Here is a 24,158-nt window from a genome sequence, read left to right on the forward strand (position 1 = left end):
CACAGGTTTGCTAGCTAACAATAATTGTACAAGCGATACAAGTCGAGAGTTAGACGTTTATTTCGAAAATACTGACAAGGTCCTCCGTATACGCCTCGCGGCGATGTATGTACAAATAAATGCAACGCATTAATGCGATGAATTTGCGAAAATAGGAAGAGCTTTGATCTCTTTTTCTTTCTCTCTTTTTCTCTCTTCTTCTGTGAGAGTTATATAATGTATTGTCGATGGTTGTCTTCAACATTTCCTCTTCGTTCAAGCTCCAAGTCCAAGCCTCGATTTTTCGGCAACATCCGACGAGCCTTCCAAAATCGCCAATGGATTATCTATCGACTCCTTGTTCTCTTCGACCGATTTATCCTCGATCTTTTCGCCGTAAAGATCTCTGTATTTGCGCCTGACAACTTCCCAGTCGACCACGTTGTCGATCTTGACGGTATTGCGGAAGGACAATTGACTGCCGAGAGGACTCAGGTGAGCCACTGATAAAGCGACGCTATCCTTGTGTCCCACCTGTGAGGTCTTCTTTATCTTAGACAGCCATTTGGCTCCCATCCTGGAGCGAGGGGACATGCGGGTGGCACCCATCAAGTGCATCAGAGAGGGTCGTTCTTTCTTTTTGGTCAGGCGTTTCTTGCAAAGTTTGACGAAATACGTGATCCACGTGGACAGGAGGTTCAGCGGAGATGGTGCCGTAGTGGTCCTGTCGTGTATTAAAAATTTGATCTATTAGTGATGAATGATACAATAATGGTGCTTTCATGCGACATGTAACAACCTACCGTTTCTTCTTTTTTTTTTTACTACACGAAGATGTAACAATTTTGCTGAAGTATCTAAAAATTTAACTAGATATAGATCTGAAAACAATTTTGTTGGACTATCAAAAAAAAATAATATAGGAATCTCAGACATAATGAATAATGAGCAATGAATAATGAGCTGTAAAAAGTTTTGACATTCTAACAACTAGTAGTTTAAGCGTCACACATATCCTCATAAGCGTTCTACACATTTATTTTATATTTATTAAATTATTTTATATAAATTTAATACATAAATTATTTTATTTGAATTTATGAATTTACATATATATATATATATATATATAATTATTTGGAACATCCAACAAAATTATTTTCAAACCTGTATCTAGTTAAATTTTTAGAGATACTTCAGCGAAGCCATTCTTTCCGTATTACTTTTTCTTCTTCGGTATTACCTGTGCATATTTCGAACGAGTTTGCTCAATCCGTATTTCCATTCGATGTCCGACTGTGCTTGTATCCGCTGGTAGGTATCGCTCATCATAGCGATCAGGAGATTAATAAGCACCACCACCGACACCAACATGTAAATGCCAAAGGTGATCTTGAAGAGGACGGTAGTCCATGAGGGCTGCGTCTGTTTTTCTGTCTTGAAATCTCCGTGTGTCGTCTGACCGAAGATGGCGAAGAACAATAATTCGCCCGCGAATATGGGATTCATCCTGACTGTAAATACGCGTTAAACAATGTATCTCGTAAGGTGCTTTGTATATATACGCATGGACAAATGCAAAAGTTCTCTGCCACTGCGCAGAACATGCTAAACGTGGCCACTACCAAACGTCGCAAAGAGGATCGATTCAAGCCATACAGTATGTATATATGCTGCGACTCGTACGAATTCCTCATTTTTGCCTGTCGTTAGAAAAAGTCCAAAGCGCCTAAGAAAAATGCGCTTTTGTCTAACGGATTTCTAATTTTAAGCGCATGAAACATAAAAGGAACTAGAGGAAACTTGCGATGTATATTACGTGCAATACTTGTAGAAAAATACTATTGGATTATGAAAAAACTATTGAAATGCATGTATGTATAATATTCTATTTGAATAGTATATTTAAATAGTAATAATATTTTTCAATTATTTCCAATCGTTCTTTCGTGAGTCCAATATTATTTTTCCATAAGGGAATTATCCCGAATATTGCTAATATTTAAAGAACATTCCAGACAGCAGGCATTGTCTAGAAAACCTCTTTTTTAAAATACCTTTTAGGCATCTTTATGATGTCTTTATGAAGTCTTTTAGACATGCATGCAGTCTGGGATTTAATAAAGAGACTTTAGATAGATATGCCTTTAGACATTTGCAATATCAGGAATATTTTCATTATGAACCGTCCATGTAAATGTTAGTTAAAGTTAATAACTGAGACTTAGTCTTAAGATGTCTTTTTATTTTGTCTTTCTATGAAAACATTTACAAATTCAATCAAACTATCTCATTTAACTTTAATTAATGTTTACAGTAACGGCTCTCTAATGGAAAATATCGTCGCAATGAATCAATCGAGAGGTACAATCTGCATCCTACGGATGATAACACGTTATGGTGTCGCGGATGAATGATCCAACATTCAATGAAACATCGAGAGCGAGCATGTGACGGGGATTCGTGACAATTCGGCATTCGCAGGCATCATCCGTGCCATGTGACGGAGAAGGTATAATGTGTTCGGCGGAATTGGCCCATTCTCATATATCTCACAAACAACATCAATTATATGCGTTCCTACGAGATTCACGTATCATACGTCGAGAGACGCGTACTTACTTAGATGATTAAATGTTCGGCCGGTCACCGGTGCGCCGAGGATCGCGCGGGGATCCTCTATGATGATCTCGCTCGATCGTCTGAGAGTCTGTGTCTGTGGTAGCGGTTTACAATTTAAATATTGTTCGTAGAGGGTGAATATCTTTAGCGCGCTTAATCTGTCGCTAAATCTGTCTAGTAAGTAATACTGAGCACGGTAGTACGATGGCTGACGGTATTTTAGTCGCTCGTTTGCTCGTTTTTCGCGCGAACTCGTACTCGACAATTTGGTCGAAAAATAGCAAAGGGCGACGATAAATCTTTTATGTGGGTGGATTCGAGACTGTCGCTGGTATCGTCGAAGCGTTGGATGCTGTCGGCCCGCTCTCATCTTCGTTCTCATCCTCATTGCTCTTCTCTTCCTTCTCCTCCTCCTTCTCGGGCTCGTTTCCAGTTAGGATGAGATACTTCTTCCTGATCGAGTCCCAATCCACTACGTTCTCTATTCTGGTCGCGCTATTGAAGGACAGCTGGCTGCCCAGCGGGCTGAGATGCACCACGGAAAGGGTCACGCTATCCTTTGGACGGACCTGACCTTTTTTAACCTTGGCCAACCATTTTGCGCCCATCTTGGATCTGGGCGATAAACGGCTGGCACGCCCGAATCCCATCATGTGCACCAACGAGGGTCGCTTGCGCTTAGCGGTGCGCTGCTTACACAACTTGATGAAGTACACGGTCCAGGTGGTGAGCAAATTTAGCGGGGACGGAGCTGTAGTAGTTCTGTAACACGCAATCGCGTTTCCAACACGGAATGCTCCGTTAACCCCCGAATAGCTTAACAGCGAGTTACTTAAGAGACCGGTTGAGACCGCGACATACGCAGGCTGTACGTAAAAGCATGTAAAAGCGAACGGCACTGCAACGATTCGTCTTGTAAATGCGAGAGCGCGTCGCTTCAAAGTAATATAACTCTATTTATAATATTGATGTTCCGACTAAACGTGGAAAAAGATAATCGAGCATGCTATTTCGGTCGGATCGCGTCGGTTATCTAGCGGTTTATCATATAGCGGATTATTATCGCACGTATATTCGGAGTCGTAAAAGGTCGCAGGCTTACCTGTGCATGTTTCGGATCAGTTTACTGAGTCCATATTTCCACTCAATGTCCGACTGCGCCTGTATCCGTTGATAAGTGTCGCTCATCATGGCGATCAGCAGATTAATCAACACCACTACCGAGACCAACATGTACACTCCGAAGGTCAACTTGAAGAGGACCGAGGTCCACTGCGGCTGATTGTTCTCGACCTTCAGCTCGCCGTGGGTCGTTTGGCCGAAGACGGCGAAGAATAGATACTCGAAGGCGAGTACCGGATTCATCTTTACTGGAATTACGAGGCACATACACACACACACACAAGACGTTTCTTGGTAGCTCTAAAGGCTTTTTCGTTCTCTCTTTTTTTTTTATAGCTCATTGCTTCGTGCCATTACAGGCTACTACTGGTGGATACTCGCTATTTAGTATTACAAATGCGCATGTGAGTATTCCATAAGGTACATAACGATCGAGCGAGCGAGCGAGCGAACGAACAAACGGAATGAACATGCTCATGCATATCTTTTATATTAGACTCTGGCCATGCTCTGCAGCTGCGGCTGCGGACTAACGCCGAATGCATGCCATGAATATCTTATTGCAGGCTGCTGTTCATCGTCGAGTACGTACTGTCACTCGTCTTTTCAGCCTCGTCGCTCTAATTCGTCTTGCATTTACATCTGACTCAGATGTAATTGCGCTTTCTTTTTTTATTATTTTTTTTCTTTCTTTTTTTTTTCTCTTTGTCGTCCCGCGCTAAAAGATACTCGCGATGATGAGGTCTTCTATCGTTGGACCGGCGCGTTTCTAGGACGCGCGACGAGTCCAGTGATGCATCTCGCTAATCGGAGGATGCATCCAGATGCTGGTGCGCCTTTTCTCGAAGGTACTAGTGATCAAACAATGGGGATCATTCCTCGTGCGTTCCATGCTGAATGAGAAAGAGAGGAGGGCGTGGGGTGGACGATTTTGAAACGTATCGCGCGATACGTTTGCAGTGGATAAAAAGGATGCGACATGCAGCTCGAAGATGCGCACCCTCCTCCTTGCTTGTCTGGCTTGTACGGGCTTCAAAGGCAGACGCAACATGTCGCGCAAAATTTATTTGCATGCAAAGACACGGAAGGAGAGGATGGAAAGATCCTTTTTCGTGCTAGTCACGGTCCACTGATAAGAGGAAAAAAAAAAGAAAAAAAAAGGGGGAAACGCGCGGAGGGAATGATTCTTTGAGGGATATGGGACATTCCGTAAAATCGATCGAGTCATATAAAAAAATGACCGTGCGATGGATGCACATCATGAATTGCATACAACATCGTCCACTAGCATAAACACGATTCCAGCAAACTTACAATAATTACAGATATATGATGTAGGTACAGAGAAAACACGCACGTACATACACATATATGTGTGTGTGTGCGTTCATGTATGTATAATACATATACAGGACACATACGTACAGGCGAGACACGGGGATGCACACGGGCAGAGGCTGTGAAAGAAACACGAGCACATATGCTCCGGCAGTAACTCTAATCGACAGCTAATCAAATCATTGCATGGACAGGAACGTCGTTCTCGAGCTTTCAGATCAATTTTATAAATATTTGTTCGATACGCTGCGATACGGACGCTTCTTTCCAATCCGCGAACGGATCTGAAGCGAATAGGAGCATAAGAAGGTTTTTTTAAATTTTCCAATTACAGCAACAATCATGGGCGTAGCCAGGATTTTAGTCAGAGGTAGCAAAGATTTATTTTCACACAAAATTTATTAAAATATTTATAAAGCCAGTCCTCGAGAATCTTCAGTACATTTTTTTAATACTTTTTAAAATACTTCTAGATTTTTTTTGTAGAAATATTGTAATTTTCATAATTTAATTGTTTCTCCTTTCAAAAATTTAAGAAGAAGGCAAACGCTCCCTGTCCTGCCTTGAGTACGCCCATGGCAGTAATTAATAAGTGGTTGCTGCACTGGAGTGCTTTAAACGATTGCAGTAATGTTTGCATACAAGGGAGATATATTATTCTCAGCAAATTCTCCATCAGATCATTTTCGCTTCAATCTTTTTACCGTTGCCTCCGAATCACAGCATACAACGCGACAAGAAGAACATCCGATTTTGCGTGTATTTTTTTTCCGGTTCTCTCGTTTGTTTTCTTTTCTTTCGCTTCGTCATATCAGGCAGCAGTCTCAGCAGACAACACACATTGGCCAAATGCACGATGCAGACGAGACGACACCGAGATGGATCGTGTCCCGCATTCAGTTTCACGTGCGCGATTTTTGTTCCGATTTGCTTTCCGCGCTCGGGTTGCTTCTGATTAATCGTTCTCAACCAGCTGAAAACTTACAATCTCTGCTGTTATCGTCACAGCACTCATTCTTTTTCTTGTAGCGGCCGGTGCGACGAGGAGGCGCCGTTGGTGGCGTCTCCATCATCCATTCCGTAACATTGGCCAACAAATCTATCATTGTAATTCAGTCGATTATGATTCTGTATCGCTCCGCATGTCTCTGAGTATGATCGACATGAAGTAGACCTACTTTGGGATTTTGATAAATGACAATTAAGAAATCTAAACGCGCGAACTTGACCGCAACGAGTCAATGACTTTCAAAGTAGGAATAAATTTTTCAAGTGGAGGGATGGGAAACGAAGGAGGGTAAACGTTTAATTGTTTCTGCGTATAAATTACGCGCCGAGTACATAGTCGGTTACAATTTCGATGAGTTTAATTTCCGATTCTGTATAATATTGAAATCTAAATTCATCGAAATTGTATTCACGTAGTTCTGTATCTCCTGACGTGGAAACTAACGCAGAAGTGGAAATACGCGATTGCATACCGTTATCTCGGTACCCACGCGAATTAGCACCTGCGTGGGCGAAAGCACTGTCTACGTCCTGTTAATGGAAACCAGTACCGCGCGTCGAAGCGATTGCCAATCTAAGATCTAGCCCTACGTAGGTATCTACATAATGTATCTACGGTACATGTCGTATCTACAGTACGTGTGCGCGTATATGTATATATATCCTATAGACGGAACTGTAAAAAAATCAATTAACTGCGCCACTAGCTCTGGATTGGCGTCAAGGTACATAGTAAGAGAAAAAGAGATAGAAAGAAAGAAAAATATGGGGTGGCGCACAAAATGTTATATTACAGTGGAACTTCTATAACTTCTACTACGCAGGGCTGTGAAAAGTTAGAGATGTTCTCCTCCTGTTTCTTACATTAGGAGCGGAGCATTAAAAAGGGCATGTATTACAGATAGTGAGAACGTTTTGCACAGATGCCAAAGCAACATAACTTATTTTAACACTGAAAATTTTTATACACGACGTACATGTATGGAAGGGGAAGTGAAGAAGTTAGTTCCCTAACTTCAGAATACTGAAGTTAGGGAAGTTCCACTATATTTGGTTTATATATTTATTGTTAATGAAACTGCAGTAAAAAATGTTTCATGCATGAATATGTATAAATGTGTATAAACATTATAAATGTTCATATAAATATTCATAAACATGTATAATTATACATGAAATATATCCATGCATGTTCATACATCCCTCTTTCTTTTGTAAACTTACTTTTTAGTGTAACAGAAATAATAATGTGATAATATTAAAAATAATTGAAAGGATAATTTTCACACTATTTGTTTTATAAAAAAATCAAGTTTGAAGGAATGTAAAAAAATTACTTATATATAATTATATAATATATAAAAGTATAATTGTGTATGAGCAATTTTTTTTACATTTTTCAAAACATATGATTACCTATTTATGAATATTTATGCATGTTATATATATTCATGCATGAAAAATTTTTTATCGAGTGGTATAGAACTGATCATCATCAGTCTGATTCCATCCACTCCTGGATATCAGCCTTTTTCATTATACATTGTTTTTGGAAGGAAGGAATTTGGCATTAAAACGCCACGTTTTTTTGCCATGCGTGTTGGCAAATGTACATCCACTAATTATGGGAATATGGGACTTACAGTTTTTAACATCGGATCTGAACAGCGCTGATGCTTAAAGATCTCTTTAATCACTAAATGGAGTCATTTTTGGCTCCTTAAAAGCGAAAAATCGCATATATGGGCGCAGGTGGATTGAACCGGATCTATAGATCGCGAATCGATTGCACCGAGCAAGCCACTCGACGCCTGATAGAACTGATATAGAATTGGTTATCAAAGCATTGAAAATTGAATAATTAAATGATATTAATTTCATGCGCCACCTTGTAGATAGAAAGAGAAAAAAGAGAGGGAAGAAAAAAGATTGAAGAAGGAGAGGATCAGAAGAAATCTGAAAAAATGAGAATGACATATTTCGAACTTACCGTCGGAAAATGCGTCCTTATGTTTTCTGGCCTCCGCGTATGCCTCTTGTGACGTTTTGTAGTTCTTGAACGCCTGATTAAGCGCGACGAAGTGCATGGAGAAGCCGAAGACAAAGATCGCTAGCACCGCGAGGAACCTCGCGAGATCCTTCATAAGATTACCGATGATGATGGCCCACGGCCCAAATAGATGGTGAAACGACAGGAAGTCCAGAATCTGCACGCAAGCTAAAAGGAAACTGAGGGCAAAAAGCTGGTTTCTCAAGTAGAGGAGAGTTGGCCAGTATTGTCTTTCGACAATTACGAATCCCATCAGGTGAAACGCAACGCCGAATATGCCGAAGAGCAACACCGCCAGCTTGATCCAGCCAAGGCCGCTCTTGTCACTGGGATTCGTCAGTTCGAATAGCAATAGTCCTGATAGCATCACCAGCAAGCACCATTCATACCAATATGGTATCAGACTGATCCTGCTCACCACTGGATAGATCGGTGTGATGCCGACCAGCAATAGGAAGACCATCAGGTAGATGTGCGACGTGAGATACGACATGAACTTGATGATAGGTACGTTATTGTACTTGTGGCCGAGCGGAAGGGCGAACACCACCCAGACCGGCGGGCACACGATGAAGGCGATGAACAGCAGGATCGTCCTGAACGCGTTCCAATTTAGGCTACCTTGCCACAGCTCTTGAAGATAACGCTGCACCACGGTGTGCGCGATCACCTCTTTTTGTTCATTCTCAATCAACACGTCCAAGAACTCGACATTCCTGCGATCCATCGACGTCAAGATCCTGCCGGCCGAGTCGGCGCCCGCCGCTAAAGCCAGCAATTCGGTGGCCATTGCTTCGCATTGTTTTCCAGCCGCAATTAAATCCTTAGCACGTTCTTTTTCTTTTTCAGAAAGCTTCATGTAGATGTTGGATAATTTCGCCGCAGTGTCGACTGGCGCGGGTGACACCAGAACGAATTCTTCTATCGGTTTGTTGTTATGGCTTTTGCTGCAGACCATCATGTTGTAGACGAACTGCAAACGTAATAGTTTGTTTAAAAGTTAATAAGAAATTAACTTGAGAAAATTGTAAGTTCCTGCAATTTTGTGTTCTGGATATTGTTGTGACTATTATTTATCTGCATCAAATCTGAGACAGATAATTTTATGATGCACATAAATTTATGTAGATTATTATTTAAAATTTTATGCTTTTTTTTAAAATAAAGTTATCGTCACGCTTAAAGACTTCAAAATTATATTACGATTAAATTTAAGATTAATGATACTTTAAATTTTCATGATATTTCAAAATATAAATATTCTTATGTTTTGTAAATGTAGTGACTTTATTAGCTACTAAATCGATATTCTGATTAATTATTGTGAAGCCTACTTCTATAATAAATAATTGTACTAAAGTTTTCCGCAATGTAATTGCGGAATTTTATGCGACAGTGTTTCTCGTCTCGTTTTAAAATTATTTGAACTACACATGCATTATCAATAAATTTTCGTCTACGAAATCGACTTAATTCTCTTTGCGTGCGTATCTAACATTAAAGAGCAAATTCCTTATTTTGGTCTCGGAATGTATAAAGTTTCTAAATGTTCTTTATGTCTTTTAATCTCACGAAATACTGTATAAGATACGAAAATTTTGGAAATTTAGTTTAGTTTTAAATGATTATAAAATTATTTCTTTGCAATGCAAAGAAATTGAATTAACAAACTTTATATAAATTCCTTAATAATATACATATATATATATAATTGAAGAATATTTTTAAATCGCAGAAAATATTTTATAGGTAAACATCTTTTCATGTAAAAGATAAAAAATTTTGAAAAACAAACGATTTTATTAGATGATTAGTTTTTATAAGCAATTATTTTTTTTATAACTTTTCTATAACTTTTTCATACCGTGTAAAATAAAAAAACGATAATTTACAAATTTGTAGTTTAAAAATTTAACATTTGAATAATTCTCATTCTAAGAAATTTTATTACTTCAGAGAGTTTTCGCTGTTTCTCTTATCAGAGCGGATATCTTACCCTCCTATCATCCATCAGAGCATACGTATCGTGCTCCTTCTCCATAAGGTATTTCAGCACATCATTGTGACCCTCGGAAGCGGCGAACCAGATCGGTGCGCAGCCGAGATTCGTTTCGGTTTTTGGAGACCCACCACTTTCCACAAGCAGCTTCACGACGTCCAAATGACCGGCGCGTGCCGCACAATGTAGCGGTGTCCAACCGTTCTTATCAGTCGCGTTTATTTCCGCTCCCTGACCCAAAAGAACCTCTACCATCTGATAATGCCCGTGAGTTGCCGCGATGTGCAGCCCAGTCTTGCCGTAACGATCCGAGCTATGCAACAATTCTGCCGATCTGCTCAACAGCAGACCCACGACAGTTATGTGACCACCGAAACAAGCCAGATGCAAAGGGTTCCAGCCGTTTTCTGTTGTCGCTGCGTCTACCTTCGGTCAGAACATCCTCATATTCAGTCAAAATGTTCAATGCGGCGATTTAGATCCGTACATTGACCAATATAAATTAATCTTGTTTCAATTTATTTTTTACCCTTTTCTAATTTTAAAAATTAGAAAAGGATAAAGAGCAAGTTAAATCGAGATTAAAGTTAATTTTCATTAGTAGAATATTAAGAATATTAGAATTAGAAAAAGATAAAAAAATAAATTAAATCAAGATTAAAGTTAATCCTACATTAGTGTAGGATGGCCGAGCATTAATCTGTCTTTTTAACTTGTACAAACTAATGTAAAAATAACTAAATTTTCTTAAATCTTTTTTCAAATCTTTAAAAATAAATAATTATATTAGTACAAGTATTATCTGATTTTTTCAAGATCATCGTCTTAAAAAGTACATACATTTTTTAAAATATTTTTTACAAAGAGAATATGTTCCGAATGTGTCATAAGTTAAGATCAGATAAATTCGGTTATAATATCATTATACACACTAATATAATTTATCATAGAAATCGTACCTGAACCCCCGCAGAATTTAGAAGAAGTCGTACGACGTTCTCGTTTCCAGAATAGGCAGCCAAATGAAGAGGAGTCATGCCGGATTCAGCTCCTAATTCTCCTACTAAAGATCCTCCGGTTGGTGGATCAGATTTTACAGTTCCAGGTATATGAGTGAGCAGTTCTCTAACCGTATCTAGAACCAAAATCAATTTTCTTTTATAATAAAAAAAATATAAAGAGATTATGAGGAGTACAATTAAAGGTGTTATTTTATAAAGTTAAAACACATATTTAACTACTTTTAAAATGATTTTTTTTTAAATAATGATGACAAATATATACATCTTAATATATTCAAATTTAATGATAGCTTCTCTCGGTTCTAATTATATTTCACCATTAATATTTATCATTAATTAGTTATAATTTATACAATTATGCATGAATTATGTATAGATATTATACATTAACGATAATATCGAACGATATTCATATTGTTTAATGACAATCATAATCATGTTGAAGTAATTAGAATCATAAAAAACATTAATTTGAATTAGATATACCCGTCAATTTCATTAAAATCAAATTTTAAAGATATTTAGAATATCTATATCTATAAAATATCTTTCGCAATTTAATTTAAAAATATTCTTCATGTAACTTTGTTATGATGTAGGAAAATTCATACAAAATTTGTTAATTCTACTTCTTTTACATTGTATAAAAACGATTTTATAAAGTCATTTTATAGATTATTATTATAATTACACTAGTTTATAAAAAAATGTTTTTTTTATTATTTTGAATTAGATGAGGTGTTTTTAAAAATAAATTTTTAGTTGCTGAAAACAATATCACAAGTCAAATTTCATCAGCGCGTCAAGTTTCCAAAATAATTGAAGTTTAATATGTCAAAAAGAAATACATATTAATCAATTATTTCCTGCTGGAGAAATTTGATTTGCTGCATCGTTTTAGATCTTATAGATTCAAAAATCTATAAGAAATATTTTAATTGGTTTAAATTAATTTTTTTTCTGTAAAATGTTATTATATAAAATTTTAAATTAGATACAATGTAAAGGCTCCAACAAATAAAATTCAAATTGTCAAAACGTAAAAAAGCTAATGAGCCTTATTGTTCGTACTATACAATATTTATATGTTTAAATATATACGAACGTTTCGATTTATTTACATCAGGTCATAATCAATGTCATCAGACAAAACTATCGCTATTGGTTTACGTAATTAAGAAAAATGTGAGATTTTATAAGTTTTATGTGTTGATTAAGTAAATTGGCGGAGTAAGTATCAAACCGATTCTTAATAAAGGAGAAAAACTTAAAATCATGTGAATTACAATTATGATAATGCCGCTCCATAATGCCAGCGTAAAACTAAATGTATGTTTTTAAAACATATAAATATTATGTAACACGAACAATAAGCTTGACTCCTTTCTACGTTTTGATAATTTGAATATTATTATACAATTATTTTATAAAATTTTTACTCACCGGCTTGTCCAAAGTAAGCAGCAACGTGAAGTGCGGTAACGCCAAGCTTTTTGCTGGATATTCTAAGAGATTGCGACGACCTCATAACTTCAAGTACCTGACCGTGGCCGTGCTGAGCCGCCAGGTGAACAGCAGTGAAACCCGCGCGATTCTCGTCAGCGCAGGATGCGCCGGCCCTAACCAGAGCCTTCACGACTTCAGCGTGTCCACCTTCTGCTGCCAGTTGCAGAGGAGTCGCTTCGGTCAGTTTATTCCTAGCAGTTATCACACCCTGCCTATCGAACTTCATCAGTTCTTCAATCACCCGGACACTGCCTTGCATGGCAGCGATGTGAGCGCAAGTATTGCCATCCTTGGTGCAGGCCATCACGAGACTAGCGTGCCTCTGCAGAAAGAGCTGCGCCACTTCGGCGTAATTGTTCATAGCCGCAGCGTGAATTGGTTTTTGTCCCTGGTCGTCCGTGGCATCTATACTGGCACCAAGTTCTAGAAGTAGTTTACAGACCTCTAACTGACCCGCTCCCGCTGCCAGATGAAGAGGAGTCTGCTTTCTCAAGGTAAGCACGTCTATCGCAGCGCCGTGATCCTGCACGAGGAAGCGTACCAAATGCGTGTAACCATTCATGGCAGCCAGATGCAGAGCGGTCCTTCCGACGCGCGACTTAGAGTTTATAAAGGCCTTATTCGCCAGCAACGCATCGCAGACTTGAAGGTAACCGTGCTCAGCCGCTAAATGAAGAGCGGATCTACCCTCGAGATCGAACACATCCACTCTGCCGTGATTGGCGAGAAGCGTGGTCACCAGTTCCATGTGACCTCGATGAGCTGCGATTAACAACGGCGTCCAACCCACGGCGCTTTGCCGATTCAAGGCTTTTTGCACCTCCGTGGCTGACATGCGACTGATCATCTCCGATAGAACCTCGTTATTGCCCGCGAGCGCGCAATGATGGAACGCCGATTCCTGGGCCTGTTTGGTTTGCAGAGAGACGTCCGCGCCGCTGTCAAGAAGAGCGCGGACCACGGCGCGATCATCGCCGGGAGTTCCGACTTCCGAGGGTTCGATTTGGGCAGCGTAATGGAGTGCACTGGCACCTTCGTTGGTCAGACTGTTCACATACGCGGTCGCCACTTCTGGACCCTTCTTTTCCTTTACGAATTCTATCAAATGTTTGACCACGTCAGCCCTGCAACCCCTACAGGCTAAATGCAAGGGTGTCTCTCCATTCTAAGCAAAAATAGGAATCTTAGAGTAAATAGAAATAATTTAACAGTTATCGTTTTGAGAAAATTATTGTATATGACATTTGTTATGTAGGACATGATGAAAAAAACAATATTTAATTTTTATTTGATTAATTGTTGAATATTTAATAACTTGTTTAATCATTACAATATTATATAAAGATCGTATTTTTATGAATTGGATTTTAATTCTTGTTTTATCGACGTACTTTTGATTTAAACATCGGATCTCCGCCATCGTCGAGGAGCAAAAGAAGTGTCACTAAATTCCCATGGCTGGCTGCCACGTGCACAGGTGTTTGGCCATCATCAGTTGTCAAATTGGGACCTGCTCCAGATTTCAATAACATCAGAGCGCATCTGTCGCCATCAGGCACTCTGGCAGCTATGTGAAGTGGAGTTTCCCGAAGTTTTCCACCTCTCACGTGTACCTCTGCGCCATATCCTAGAAGAGTTTCCACGACAGCCGGTTTGGCACTTTCTACGGCTATATGGAGTGCCGTATAGTTATCGTTAGTTATCGCATCTACCTGTATGGAAAAAAATAAGAAATACAATTTGACATTTAAAGATGTACAGATATCTTAGTATTACTGTAACGCATTAAAAAGGATCACGTTGGTGTATTCATGAATTTTTATATTAACATCTAATTATTATAAAAAATATTATTTTTACGTACTAATAACAGTCGAATCACATTGATAATTTATTTTCTTTTGATTTATTCTTGGAGGTATAATTTATTTAATGTTGTAAAACATCTTAAAATTACATAAAAATTAAATTTGTTGAGCCATATATATCTGTGATAAAAATATTTTTAGAAAATAAAAATCTAAAATATACGTTCTAAAATCTAAAAATAATATAAATAGAAGATTAAACTTAAAATATAGTTTTAGTTTTGAATAGCGGCACTTATGTTCATGAGAAAAAAAATTAAATTTGTATTTGTCAAAATAATTATAATCGAAGAGCTATCCACATTAAGTATATCGAATGGTATCATTCATGTGATAATAATAATTGTTTACCTTTTCTCCTCGTTGCAGCAGAGTGCTGATAATACCCACATGTCCATATCCTGCAGCTGTATGAATAGATCTGGCACCACGTTTATTTGGCATGTGCAGATACACGCCCTTCTTGAAGAGCATAGTGGCACATTCCGAGTGACCATTGAGCGATGCTATGTGCATCAAAGTGGAACCATCTTTCGTCCTTTCGAAGATACTTGCTTTAAATTTATCGGCCAACAGCTCGATGACGGAAGCGTGACCATTCTCTGCAGCTAAATGCATTGGCGTTCGATCTTGATGATCGGTGATCGAGGCGGAGGCTCTGACACCGTAAAAATATTTTACTAAAGTTTCGTCACCTTCGGCGCTCGCTATGTGTAACGCAGTTTGCCCATCGCCCTGAAATACATATTACATTTTTAGATAGCTATATATTTTAGGTAGTTATATATTTCTCAATAACATACACACAAATTGCATACATTTTGTAAGTTTTGTTGAATTTGATTGCAAATTTTATAAATTTTTATCTTAATTTTTATATCTTGGCAATAAAATCGATAATAAAATTTTATATCTTATGACTTCTTTTTTTATCTTTATTACATTGTTAATTATCACTTCTTTTTTACTTTTATTATTATACTGCTAATAAAAGTTATTAATAAATTATCACTTCTTTTTATCCTTATTATCTCTATATTGCTAATGAAAGTTATTAATAAAAATTAATAATTAAGCAGTGATCGTATCGCATACATGTCCTCATAAATTTTTGTGACTCAATTAAAAGTCATTATATACATTGTCGCGTGATAGTAAAAGCTGTAGAGAATCATAAAATTATAAAGGAAATGCAATTACAATTGAAATAATCTTTAAAGAAATTTAAAACCTTGTCGTAAATTTTACAACTGCCTTATGTTGCCTATTCCCAATTATTGCATATTTAGAAACATAATTTGCAGTTACAGTTAATTTATCATATGCGTCACTTTTATTTCGCGTACGATCGATCTTGTCAAATTTTGTACTCAATTTCTTTGCAGGGTCAAAATTTAGATTGGAATAGAATTGGGTAGTTATGGTATAATATTTCAGAGTTTTACGTTATAATATAAATACTTTTGTAAGCTAACATCAAAATTCCATTAATTTTACCGGAAATTAATTAAACAATTATGTTATATCGTATATACATTTATATCTCGGAAATTCGAAATTGTTTACGCGTACAAAAGATAAAAGAGATAAATGGTAATTTCCGACTGTCATAAAATCATAGAGAGGATAATTAAACGCAATATATAGCTTATTCAAATGCGAGGAAAATGGTAAAAAGTTTGTAATGTATTTACATCGCGACGTATAATTTGTGAGTTTCGAAGCATTCAGGAGTATTATGTATATAATTGGCAAAGTTTCAACGGTGTACCATTCGATTATTATCGGTTCAATTTCACATTTCAGTTGGAATTTTCGTGCTTGGATTTAACGTACATTTTGCATGTCGACGGCCGCGCCGTAATCCACCAGAATTCGCACCATGTCGATGTCTCTTCTCCTAGCAGCTAAATGCAGAGCAGAATCGCCGGCTGGCGTAGTAGCACGAAGTTGATCGGGCGCTTGCTGTGCTAAAAGTTCTCGACACATTGACTGATTGCCAGCCTCGACTGCTAGCAGAAGAGGTATCTTTCCTTTCTGCAATTGAACAATAAAATTTAAAAAAATTAAATATAGAACGATCTTTTCTCTTCCGATATTTTCTTGTACTCAAAGATAATTACATAATGTGATGAAAAAGAAATAAAAAATTAAAAATATAAATATAAAACGAAAATCTTTGAATTTTTATCAATCATCATTTATTTAAAAATGTAGTTTATTTAGGTTAACTCATGAAGTAATCACCATTTTCAGAAAATTCGAGAAATAATGCTTTGTTCCATTTTATAATTTTACCGCTCACATATATAAAATACATATTCCTGAAACTTCAGAAATGCCAATTATAATAAAATGAAGAAAATGAATTTCACTATATTTTAATTATTATTATTAATTACAGAAAGTGCTAGGAGAACCGTAGAGACATTTATATGTGGGGATATTTTTACTAATAATTAATTAATTAAGTCCGGTGCATGCAAATGCAGATTGGAAAAGATAAAGTCAATGATACGAGTCAATTAAGAAGATTAGAAATATATTTATTTTCAAATAGATATAAATAAAAAATAATAAATTAATTATGTCCTTTCCGATTGTGTATACTATTATCTTTTTCAATATAAACTTTCTAATAATTAGCATAAACTTTTTAATCTTTAGGAAAAAGACAAAATCATAAAATTGATTAAAATTAAAATTGATTAATTAATGTATTCAGAAAAAAAACATATTTTTACATTTTTAATCTTCTTAATTGGTTCATTCAATACTAAGTAACAATAGGATGTGATTGATTCTTATCTTGTAGAGTCAACATATCACATTAAATTAATACTTTTCTGCTTAATGAGCAATTGTAATATTCATACATTCATTGGTCATTAATTTTCTTTACTCTTACTAATCCTTAGGTAATACGCGATAATTTTCCATTTCTTGTATTACATACAATAGCTAAATCGTATTATGGATTGATTTTCATTACTTTTACAAATATGTAAAAATCATTAAGTGATTTTTACGTAAACATTAACATCTTTAAAATATTATATTTATAAAATTGTATATTAAAAAAAGAATAGAAAGAATTATTTAGCCAGATGCTCCTAGTATTTTAAAGAAAAGAAATGCGCAGTATACAAATGCTTCAATCATGTATATTAAGGGTTAATATTTTACAAAGAAGTATTTCGATAAGTATTATCGAAATACTATCGTAATACATGACACGAGAGTTTTTCGTGCTTATGTCAAATGTCTAAATATGCATCGGCTCGATACTCGATATAACATAAATCCTTGTTGTTTTTTTCCATACTGACGACGAGCCCGGACTCCTCCTCAATCTGTAGCGTCGTACTATTGCGACGGGATTGTATGACAAAGGGCAAGGGAGGAAAAAGCGAACTAGAGAAGAATTATGGCGCCGTTCGGTACCAGGTAGCGATCTCTCGGCGCGCGGCACCTGTCACGCGAGAAACGCGGACGCGAAATGGGAGCATCACGCCGCGGTTATTACAGAAAAATCTTTATCTTTGTCTAATTTGAAGTTTCGGGGCCGACATGAATCTCCTTATGGTGTCGTACTATCAGCTCGTCCTGTTATTGATAAGATATATTGAAAAGATCGACTCGACTGACAATATTGGATCTCCTCAAACTGATGCATTTAACTAAGTTTTCATTTGCTCTTTATGCAGCTTTGTGAAATTATTTCAGGATTGCCACTTACTCCGTCGACCTTTAGCCTGATGTCACGTCCAGCAGAACCCAAGAGAGCTCGTAGGATCGACGTAGCGGTGCCCGTTTGTCTTGATGCTACCAGATGAACCGCCGTTTGTTGTCTTGGCTACGAACAATACATGAATATATTTCAAGAAGTTGCGGATGTTTTATTAAATAAGATAATTTAAATAGAAAGTTTAATGTCCATTCTAACACTCGTGAATCCATAATTGTCTTGTTATTTAAAAATCATTTCAATTGAAATCAAGTAAAATAGCCAAAGGATGTAAACTAAAATTCTAAAAACATCTAAACTGAAATCTAAAATTAGTCGGAGAATCTATGACTAAGCAGATTAAATCGTTTGCAATAATTCAAAATAAACTTTTTTACAGAATATCAAGATTTCATAGTTTTAAATTATACAATTATTATTTTTATTTCAAAATCGCTATAACTTTTTTTACAAAAATAAAATTATTTATTCATACCCCTCCTGTGGCATAAGGATCAACACCTCTCTTGGACAACAATAATTTAACGACATCTTCTCTCGAATACATAGCAGCGATATGAAGAGCATTGTAATTATCCTGTAAAAAATGTGTCAATGAAATGCATTTGGAAGGCAATGAATTAGTGGTAATCAACATATGAGACTAACATTATGGAAATAAGTACAACGATAATGAAGCTATGAGTTTTGCTCTGCCGCACCCGTCGGGCGGACCCTTATGATGTTTCAGGTTTCGAGTTTCTGATCACGATATATCAGCGTGCTATTTGAAAATTATATTGGAATCATTGTGGGAGCGGTAGATCGATAGTAGCGAGTAGTATGCAACGCCTTGCACGTGTTTGCAAATTGATGCTCTAACATAGTTAATGGCACGTCACTCATAACACAAAAGTAAAAGGAGTAATATGAACCGTGCAGAAAGCACAAGTTCTTCGCGCACTAATATAATAATAATTTTAATTACATATATAATATCTAATAATATTTTTAAGCTTTACGTATTTTTCTCAGAGAAACTCTGCGATTTGATGGGTTATCTCTGCAAACGATTTTAAAATTCATTAAATTTTATTTATCTCTTGATTTTATTTATACATGTATAATGAAGACAAGAGAATAAATAAATAAAATTTAATGATGTCAAGACATGGAGATAATCCAATTTTCTGCGTCGTTTCTTTAAATCATTACATTTCTTATTGATATAATAAGAATTACTTCTTCTATTAATAAATCAGTCATTAAATCAAATAGGAATAGAATGGGAGAAAGAAAAGAATTACGATCGGTTATTTAAATTACTTAATTAAAATCGGCATAGATTGTAACGTGTATGACTACATGGAAAGAATGGTTTTACTGAAATATTTAAATATTTAGCTAGATCTAAAAATAATTTGGTTGGATCAAAATAATTGTATAAGAGTGTCTCAGATATGATAAAAAATGCTGCAAAAAATTTTATCGCATAAGCAATCGCATGCGATAGCAATCGCAGTTAGTAAACTTACATATTTTCTAAATCTGGATAAGTGAATAAGCACTGATATCAGTGCCAAGTATGCCACTGATAATCAGTGAATTAAATGTGAATTAATATGTGATACTTAATCTTGTTTTAGCGTTTAAATTCAATAAATATGAAATTAACGTGCAAAGATCGATATTTTTTTAGTTATATAATGTTTAAATATTCTTCCTTTTTTAGTTGAATTTCATTGATTATTAATACAAAATATACCACTGGATAATTAGTAACTATCCACTGATTCAAATTTAGAGATTATTTGATGGTCCTACAGTATTATTTTCAGATTGGTATCTGAATAGCTATGTATCTGAAAGCTAAATTTTTAGATGAAGAAAAATACGTAAAGCGGTGGTCATAAGATGTTATACCACTGTGTGATCATAAGATGTTACAATCTACGCCGAAGATTTTAAATAACGCGACATTCTTTTCCTTTTCCCTTCCTCATCCTAACGCGTAAGGACATTTGAAATCAATAAATTTTACTATAGAGTTCTTGCGGTGGCGTTCTTAATGACTTTCAGAAAGTTGCACCGAATGCACTACATAATTGAACTCCTAGCCGGGGTGTCAAACGTAAAATGCCGTTGCATAGGAGCCGTTGACGGGCAACTTTTAAGGATTAAATTTTTATCTATTTTTAGGATTGGAACCTTTGTTCGTTATGGCTGATAGTTAGCTGACTCGGCGGCCTACTTATCCATTTACACAGGTGCCTGTCTTTGTCCAGTCGGTCAGTAAGCATAAGCCCCTTGACCTTGTCTCTCCTTCACGCAATCTTTCTCTACCGACTTATAGTGACTCGACTTATTGTTAGCACAAATCGCGACCTGATCATTAGCTGTACACGTTTCGTGGCACGCGTCACCTTCGTGGGTGTTATTACGTGCCAGTGCCACGTAACCTCAGCACGAGAACTTATCGCGACGGCAATGAATCAAAGAACGATGAATCAAATGTTTTTACCTTAGTTTTAAATGGAATATCTCGAAAAACAATCATTCGACCGGATATTATTCTCACGAGTAATTTACGTTTTACAAAGTAATTTATGTTTTCTTGAATTTTATTGAAAATAGACAAGTTTCTCTCATTTATCAATACTTGCATTGTTTCTGGCGCCCACGTCGGATCCGAGCTCGATCATCCGATCGAGCAGCGCGCTGCGATTATCCTTCACTGCGTACATTAACGGCGTCATCCCCGTCGTCTACAAATAAAAAATCTTTACCTAAAAAAATATATTTGCTGTGCGATTTTTTTATAAATAATTGTTCGACCATCTGTATCTAAAATTTCCTGTTAGTCTCCCGTGAATAGATCACTAATCAGCGGCACAAGGATGTATTTTATATGAAAACATTATTTTCGCAATTATTTCTAAAAATAATTATTTCTAAATCTAATTGATCTCTTTTGTGTCAGAAAAAAAATATATCTTAGTGGTTTATCAGAAATATATTTTCACGCTCTGAGCAATCTACTGAATTGAAAATTTATTACTAATTTCCATATGAAAATAATAATTGTATACACAGATTGAAAAAAAGAGATTTGTTCAATTAATTAAACATTTAGTTGTTTGTAGATTTAGTTAATTCAACAAATTTTATTTAATTCAACCGTAGTCATTGTTTAACAAACTGTTCAAATGAAATTTTTTTTATTTCATGTCTCGATTATTTTTTAAAAAACATGTTTACTAATTATTACATTGTAAAATAATTTTTGATTCAATCTTTAAATCGCCAAACTTGCTGTATTATTTTCAAATATAATACAAACAAAATTTAATTTTTCATTTGTTAAAAAATACGTGTAATCCTTAATTCTCTTATTAACTTTTTTGATATTTTTGATACGGTACATATGGAGGAAACTAACCGTGTCCAAAACACCGGCGAGCGGCACGATGAAGCCATCTTCTCCCGCGCTCTGCACCGTCTTCTCCAGAGTTTTGAGCAGCTGGTCCACAGGGGCCCATTCTCCGCGTGCCGCCAGGCCCAGAAGCCTTTGGGCCCCTTCTCTGGCAGTCGCTCCGGCGGAGCTAGGCTTACTTCCGGGCTGCGACGGTTCTCCTGCAGTCGCACCGCCATTGCTTCCCGTCGAGGCTGAACCACCATCGTCCTTACCGCCCGACGGGCTGTCCTCTTTGCTGGAAGGATTCTTCTTGTCTTCCTTGCCTCCTGATGGCTTCTTGTTATTACTGCTCATGCTATGCTACGTATCCTTTCGCGTAGCATGATTCGCTTGAGTGACTCACTCTTGTTCAAAATTGCACACAATTGTTGAGGGTATGTAGAACAGTGAGAAATTGTACGGCCATCAGGCAGATACCTTTCCGTTTGGTGCGATATATACTTGGCAGAATGGAAGATACGACGACGCTCACATTTAAGCGATTTTGAGCGATTTTGAGCGATTTTGAGAGCTACCGAGAAGTGAGACAAAACTTTATTTTATGGAAAAAAAAAACAATTTTGTATAGAATTTAAATTTATAATAAACACGAAGAATGTATGCTTGAAATGTATCATCGGAATGATACATCTAAAGCATTTAAGCCATTTAAGACGATCATTTATTTACATTTGTTATTATATTTGTATTGTTAAAAAATTATAACATTAATGTTGTGTCATTTTTAGTTGATGTCTAGGATCTCTACAAGCGCAAACACCGCAAGAAGAAAATTAAAACTTAACCGTCACGACTCTTTCAGTGACTTCCGTTAGATTTCGCGTTTTGTATGAGAGTATTATCTTAACACAAGCAAAAAGTCCCTGCAATTGACGCACTAATTATTTTACTATTTACTCAGTTGCATAGAATGAAAATGTTAACGGCACCAAATAAGTGTTAACTGCACGATCAGCTTGGCGATTCTGAAGACGGTATGTAACCCAGAGTGAGTTTAGAAGAGGCGAGAGAGGGTTGCTTCCCTTTGGGCCTCGCTCGCTCGGTAGGATCGACCAATCGCCGACTCGTTCTCGCGGTTCGTTAAGGCAACGTTGCACCAATACTCCTTTATCTTTGACCTGTACGGATTACATTTCCCGCACACAGGCACAAATTCGTGATAGGCCGTGCTGGTCGTCGCTGGTAGCAGGTAAGGAAATCAAGCAGGAGGTAGTGGTTCAGGTAGAGGAAGGGTGAGAGTCGCGGAGGGGCTGTTATGGCTGCCGTCGACACGCGACTTCCGGACCAGCCCGGCAGGCACGCTATCCGTCTATCTTGAATCCACTAGACTCTGCCACGGCTCTGAATAACGTCCCTCATTCCTCTTTGCTTTCTCTTGCCCGAGACTAAACACTCGCTCGTGCGTGGTCTCTATTTTTTGCTCTCAACATGTTTTTTTTTCTTCTAATAATGCGTATATTTTCGACAAACAGGAAAATGTAAGTAGGGTGATGAAAATGCGATTAATTGTATGATATTTAAAAAACACCCATGAGCCAATTGATTCTGAATAATATCAAGGAAGGAGTTTAACAAATATACATCGCGATATTTTTCCAAAACAAAAAATGTAAAAATCTTTTAAAAATTTTAAAAAAGTTTTTTTCTAAAAATTAGATTTTCTAGAATTATTAAAAAAATATAAAATTTATGTTACAAAATTTTTTAATTCTAAAAGATTTAGTTTTCATTTAAATATTATTTACAATGTTAAAACGTTGTTTATATGCGAATAGTGTAAAAATTTCTTGTGTATTTACATGCTATTTATGCGTGTCGGATGACTGAAAAGTGAATGTTATTTAAAACTATTTAAAAAAATTAATGTATGATCAGCTGTTACGTGTACTATGTCCTCTAGACTCAGCATAAAAAGCATCTGGTACATAATCAATCGTTCTTTGTTTATTTCCAAGGTTAATAATGCTATTTAAATTGCTAATTATGTAGCAATAGTGTATACTTGAATTATTTGAATTTAAATTGTCATTTAATTTAAAATGCAAGACGATTCCGAAGCAATTTCTATTTCAAGGCGATAAAACGAAACGATAAAAATAATTTCGTAGTGCCAAAAAAAAGTTGTTATTTGAATAAATTAGTTCTACTACAATAATTATTACGAAATATGTAGGTCGTATTTGATGTAAGTTTATTACAATTAAATGGTTAATAATACTTAATTATTTAAATTTAAAAAATATTTGTAAAAAAAATACGACATACATGTTTCATAATAATTATTGTAGTACAACTTTTAATAAAATTAGAAATATAATACAAAAACTCATGCAGATTACATCAAAACGTAGCTTGCCTAGTAATATTTCTACATAAATTTTGAAAATATATTTTTCAGAAAATCGTCAATTGTTAATTAAATTGTTAATTAAAAAATTGTTA

The 24,158-nt window shown here is 36.2% G+C and overlaps 1 protein-coding gene across 7 annotated transcripts; it reads right to left on the minus strand.

Annotated features, from left to right (window-relative positions):
* Positions 1 to 42: 42 nt before the first annotated feature.
* Positions 43 to 24,105, minus strand: nompC (no mechanoreceptor potential C). Of its 7 annotated transcripts, none has more exons than XM_087413040.1 (15): positions 22,646 to 24,105; positions 21,681 to 22,227; positions 20,905 to 21,006; positions 18,738 to 18,839; positions 18,254 to 18,370; positions 16,351 to 16,551; positions 14,866 to 15,249; positions 14,038 to 14,358; positions 12,584 to 13,811; positions 11,078 to 11,253; positions 10,116 to 10,544; positions 8,060 to 9,092; positions 6,047 to 6,160; positions 3,704 to 3,971; positions 2,764 to 3,363 (listed from the first exon to the last, which is right to left on the minus strand). In XM_087413040.1, exons 2-15 carry the CDS (start codon positions 22,008 to 22,010, stop codon positions 2,904 to 2,906), a joined length of 5,265 nt encoding a protein of 1,754 aa, XP_087269166.1. In that variant the 5' UTR covers positions 22,011 to 22,227; positions 22,646 to 24,105; the 3' UTR covers positions 2,764 to 2,903. The 7 variants fall into 7 exon arrangements, with proteins under 7 accessions (XP_087269168.1, XP_087269166.1, XP_087269165.1 ...); XM_087413039.1 differs by having other exon boundaries at positions 22,614 to 24,105; XM_087413038.1 differs by having other exon boundaries at positions 22,502 to 24,105.
* Between the last annotated feature and the right edge of the window lie 53 nt (positions 24,106 to 24,158).

The sequence above is a fragment of the Acromyrmex echinatior genome, chromosome 14 (genome assembly GCF_024713525.1).
Source record: "Acromyrmex echinatior isolate Ae372 chromosome 14, ASM2471352v2, whole genome shotgun sequence".
In the NCBI taxonomy this organism is placed as follows: domain Eukaryota; kingdom Metazoa; phylum Arthropoda; class Insecta; order Hymenoptera; family Formicidae; genus Acromyrmex; species Acromyrmex echinatior.

Bases quoted from the DNA above. Each gene is read 5' to 3' on its own strand.
- nompC (XM_087413040.1), bottom strand. From the start codon at position 22,010: ATGAGCAGTAATAACAAGAAGCCATCAGGAGGCAAGGAAGACAAGAAG. The intron at 15,250-16,350 runs GTACGTTAAATC...TATGTATTTCAG, and splicing joins CGGCCGTCGACATGCAAAAT to GGCGATGGGCAAACTGCGTT. The intron at 3,364-3,703 runs GTAAGCCTGCGA...TGCGTGTTACAG, and splicing joins CTGATCCGAAACATGCACAG to AACTACTACAGCTCCGTCCC.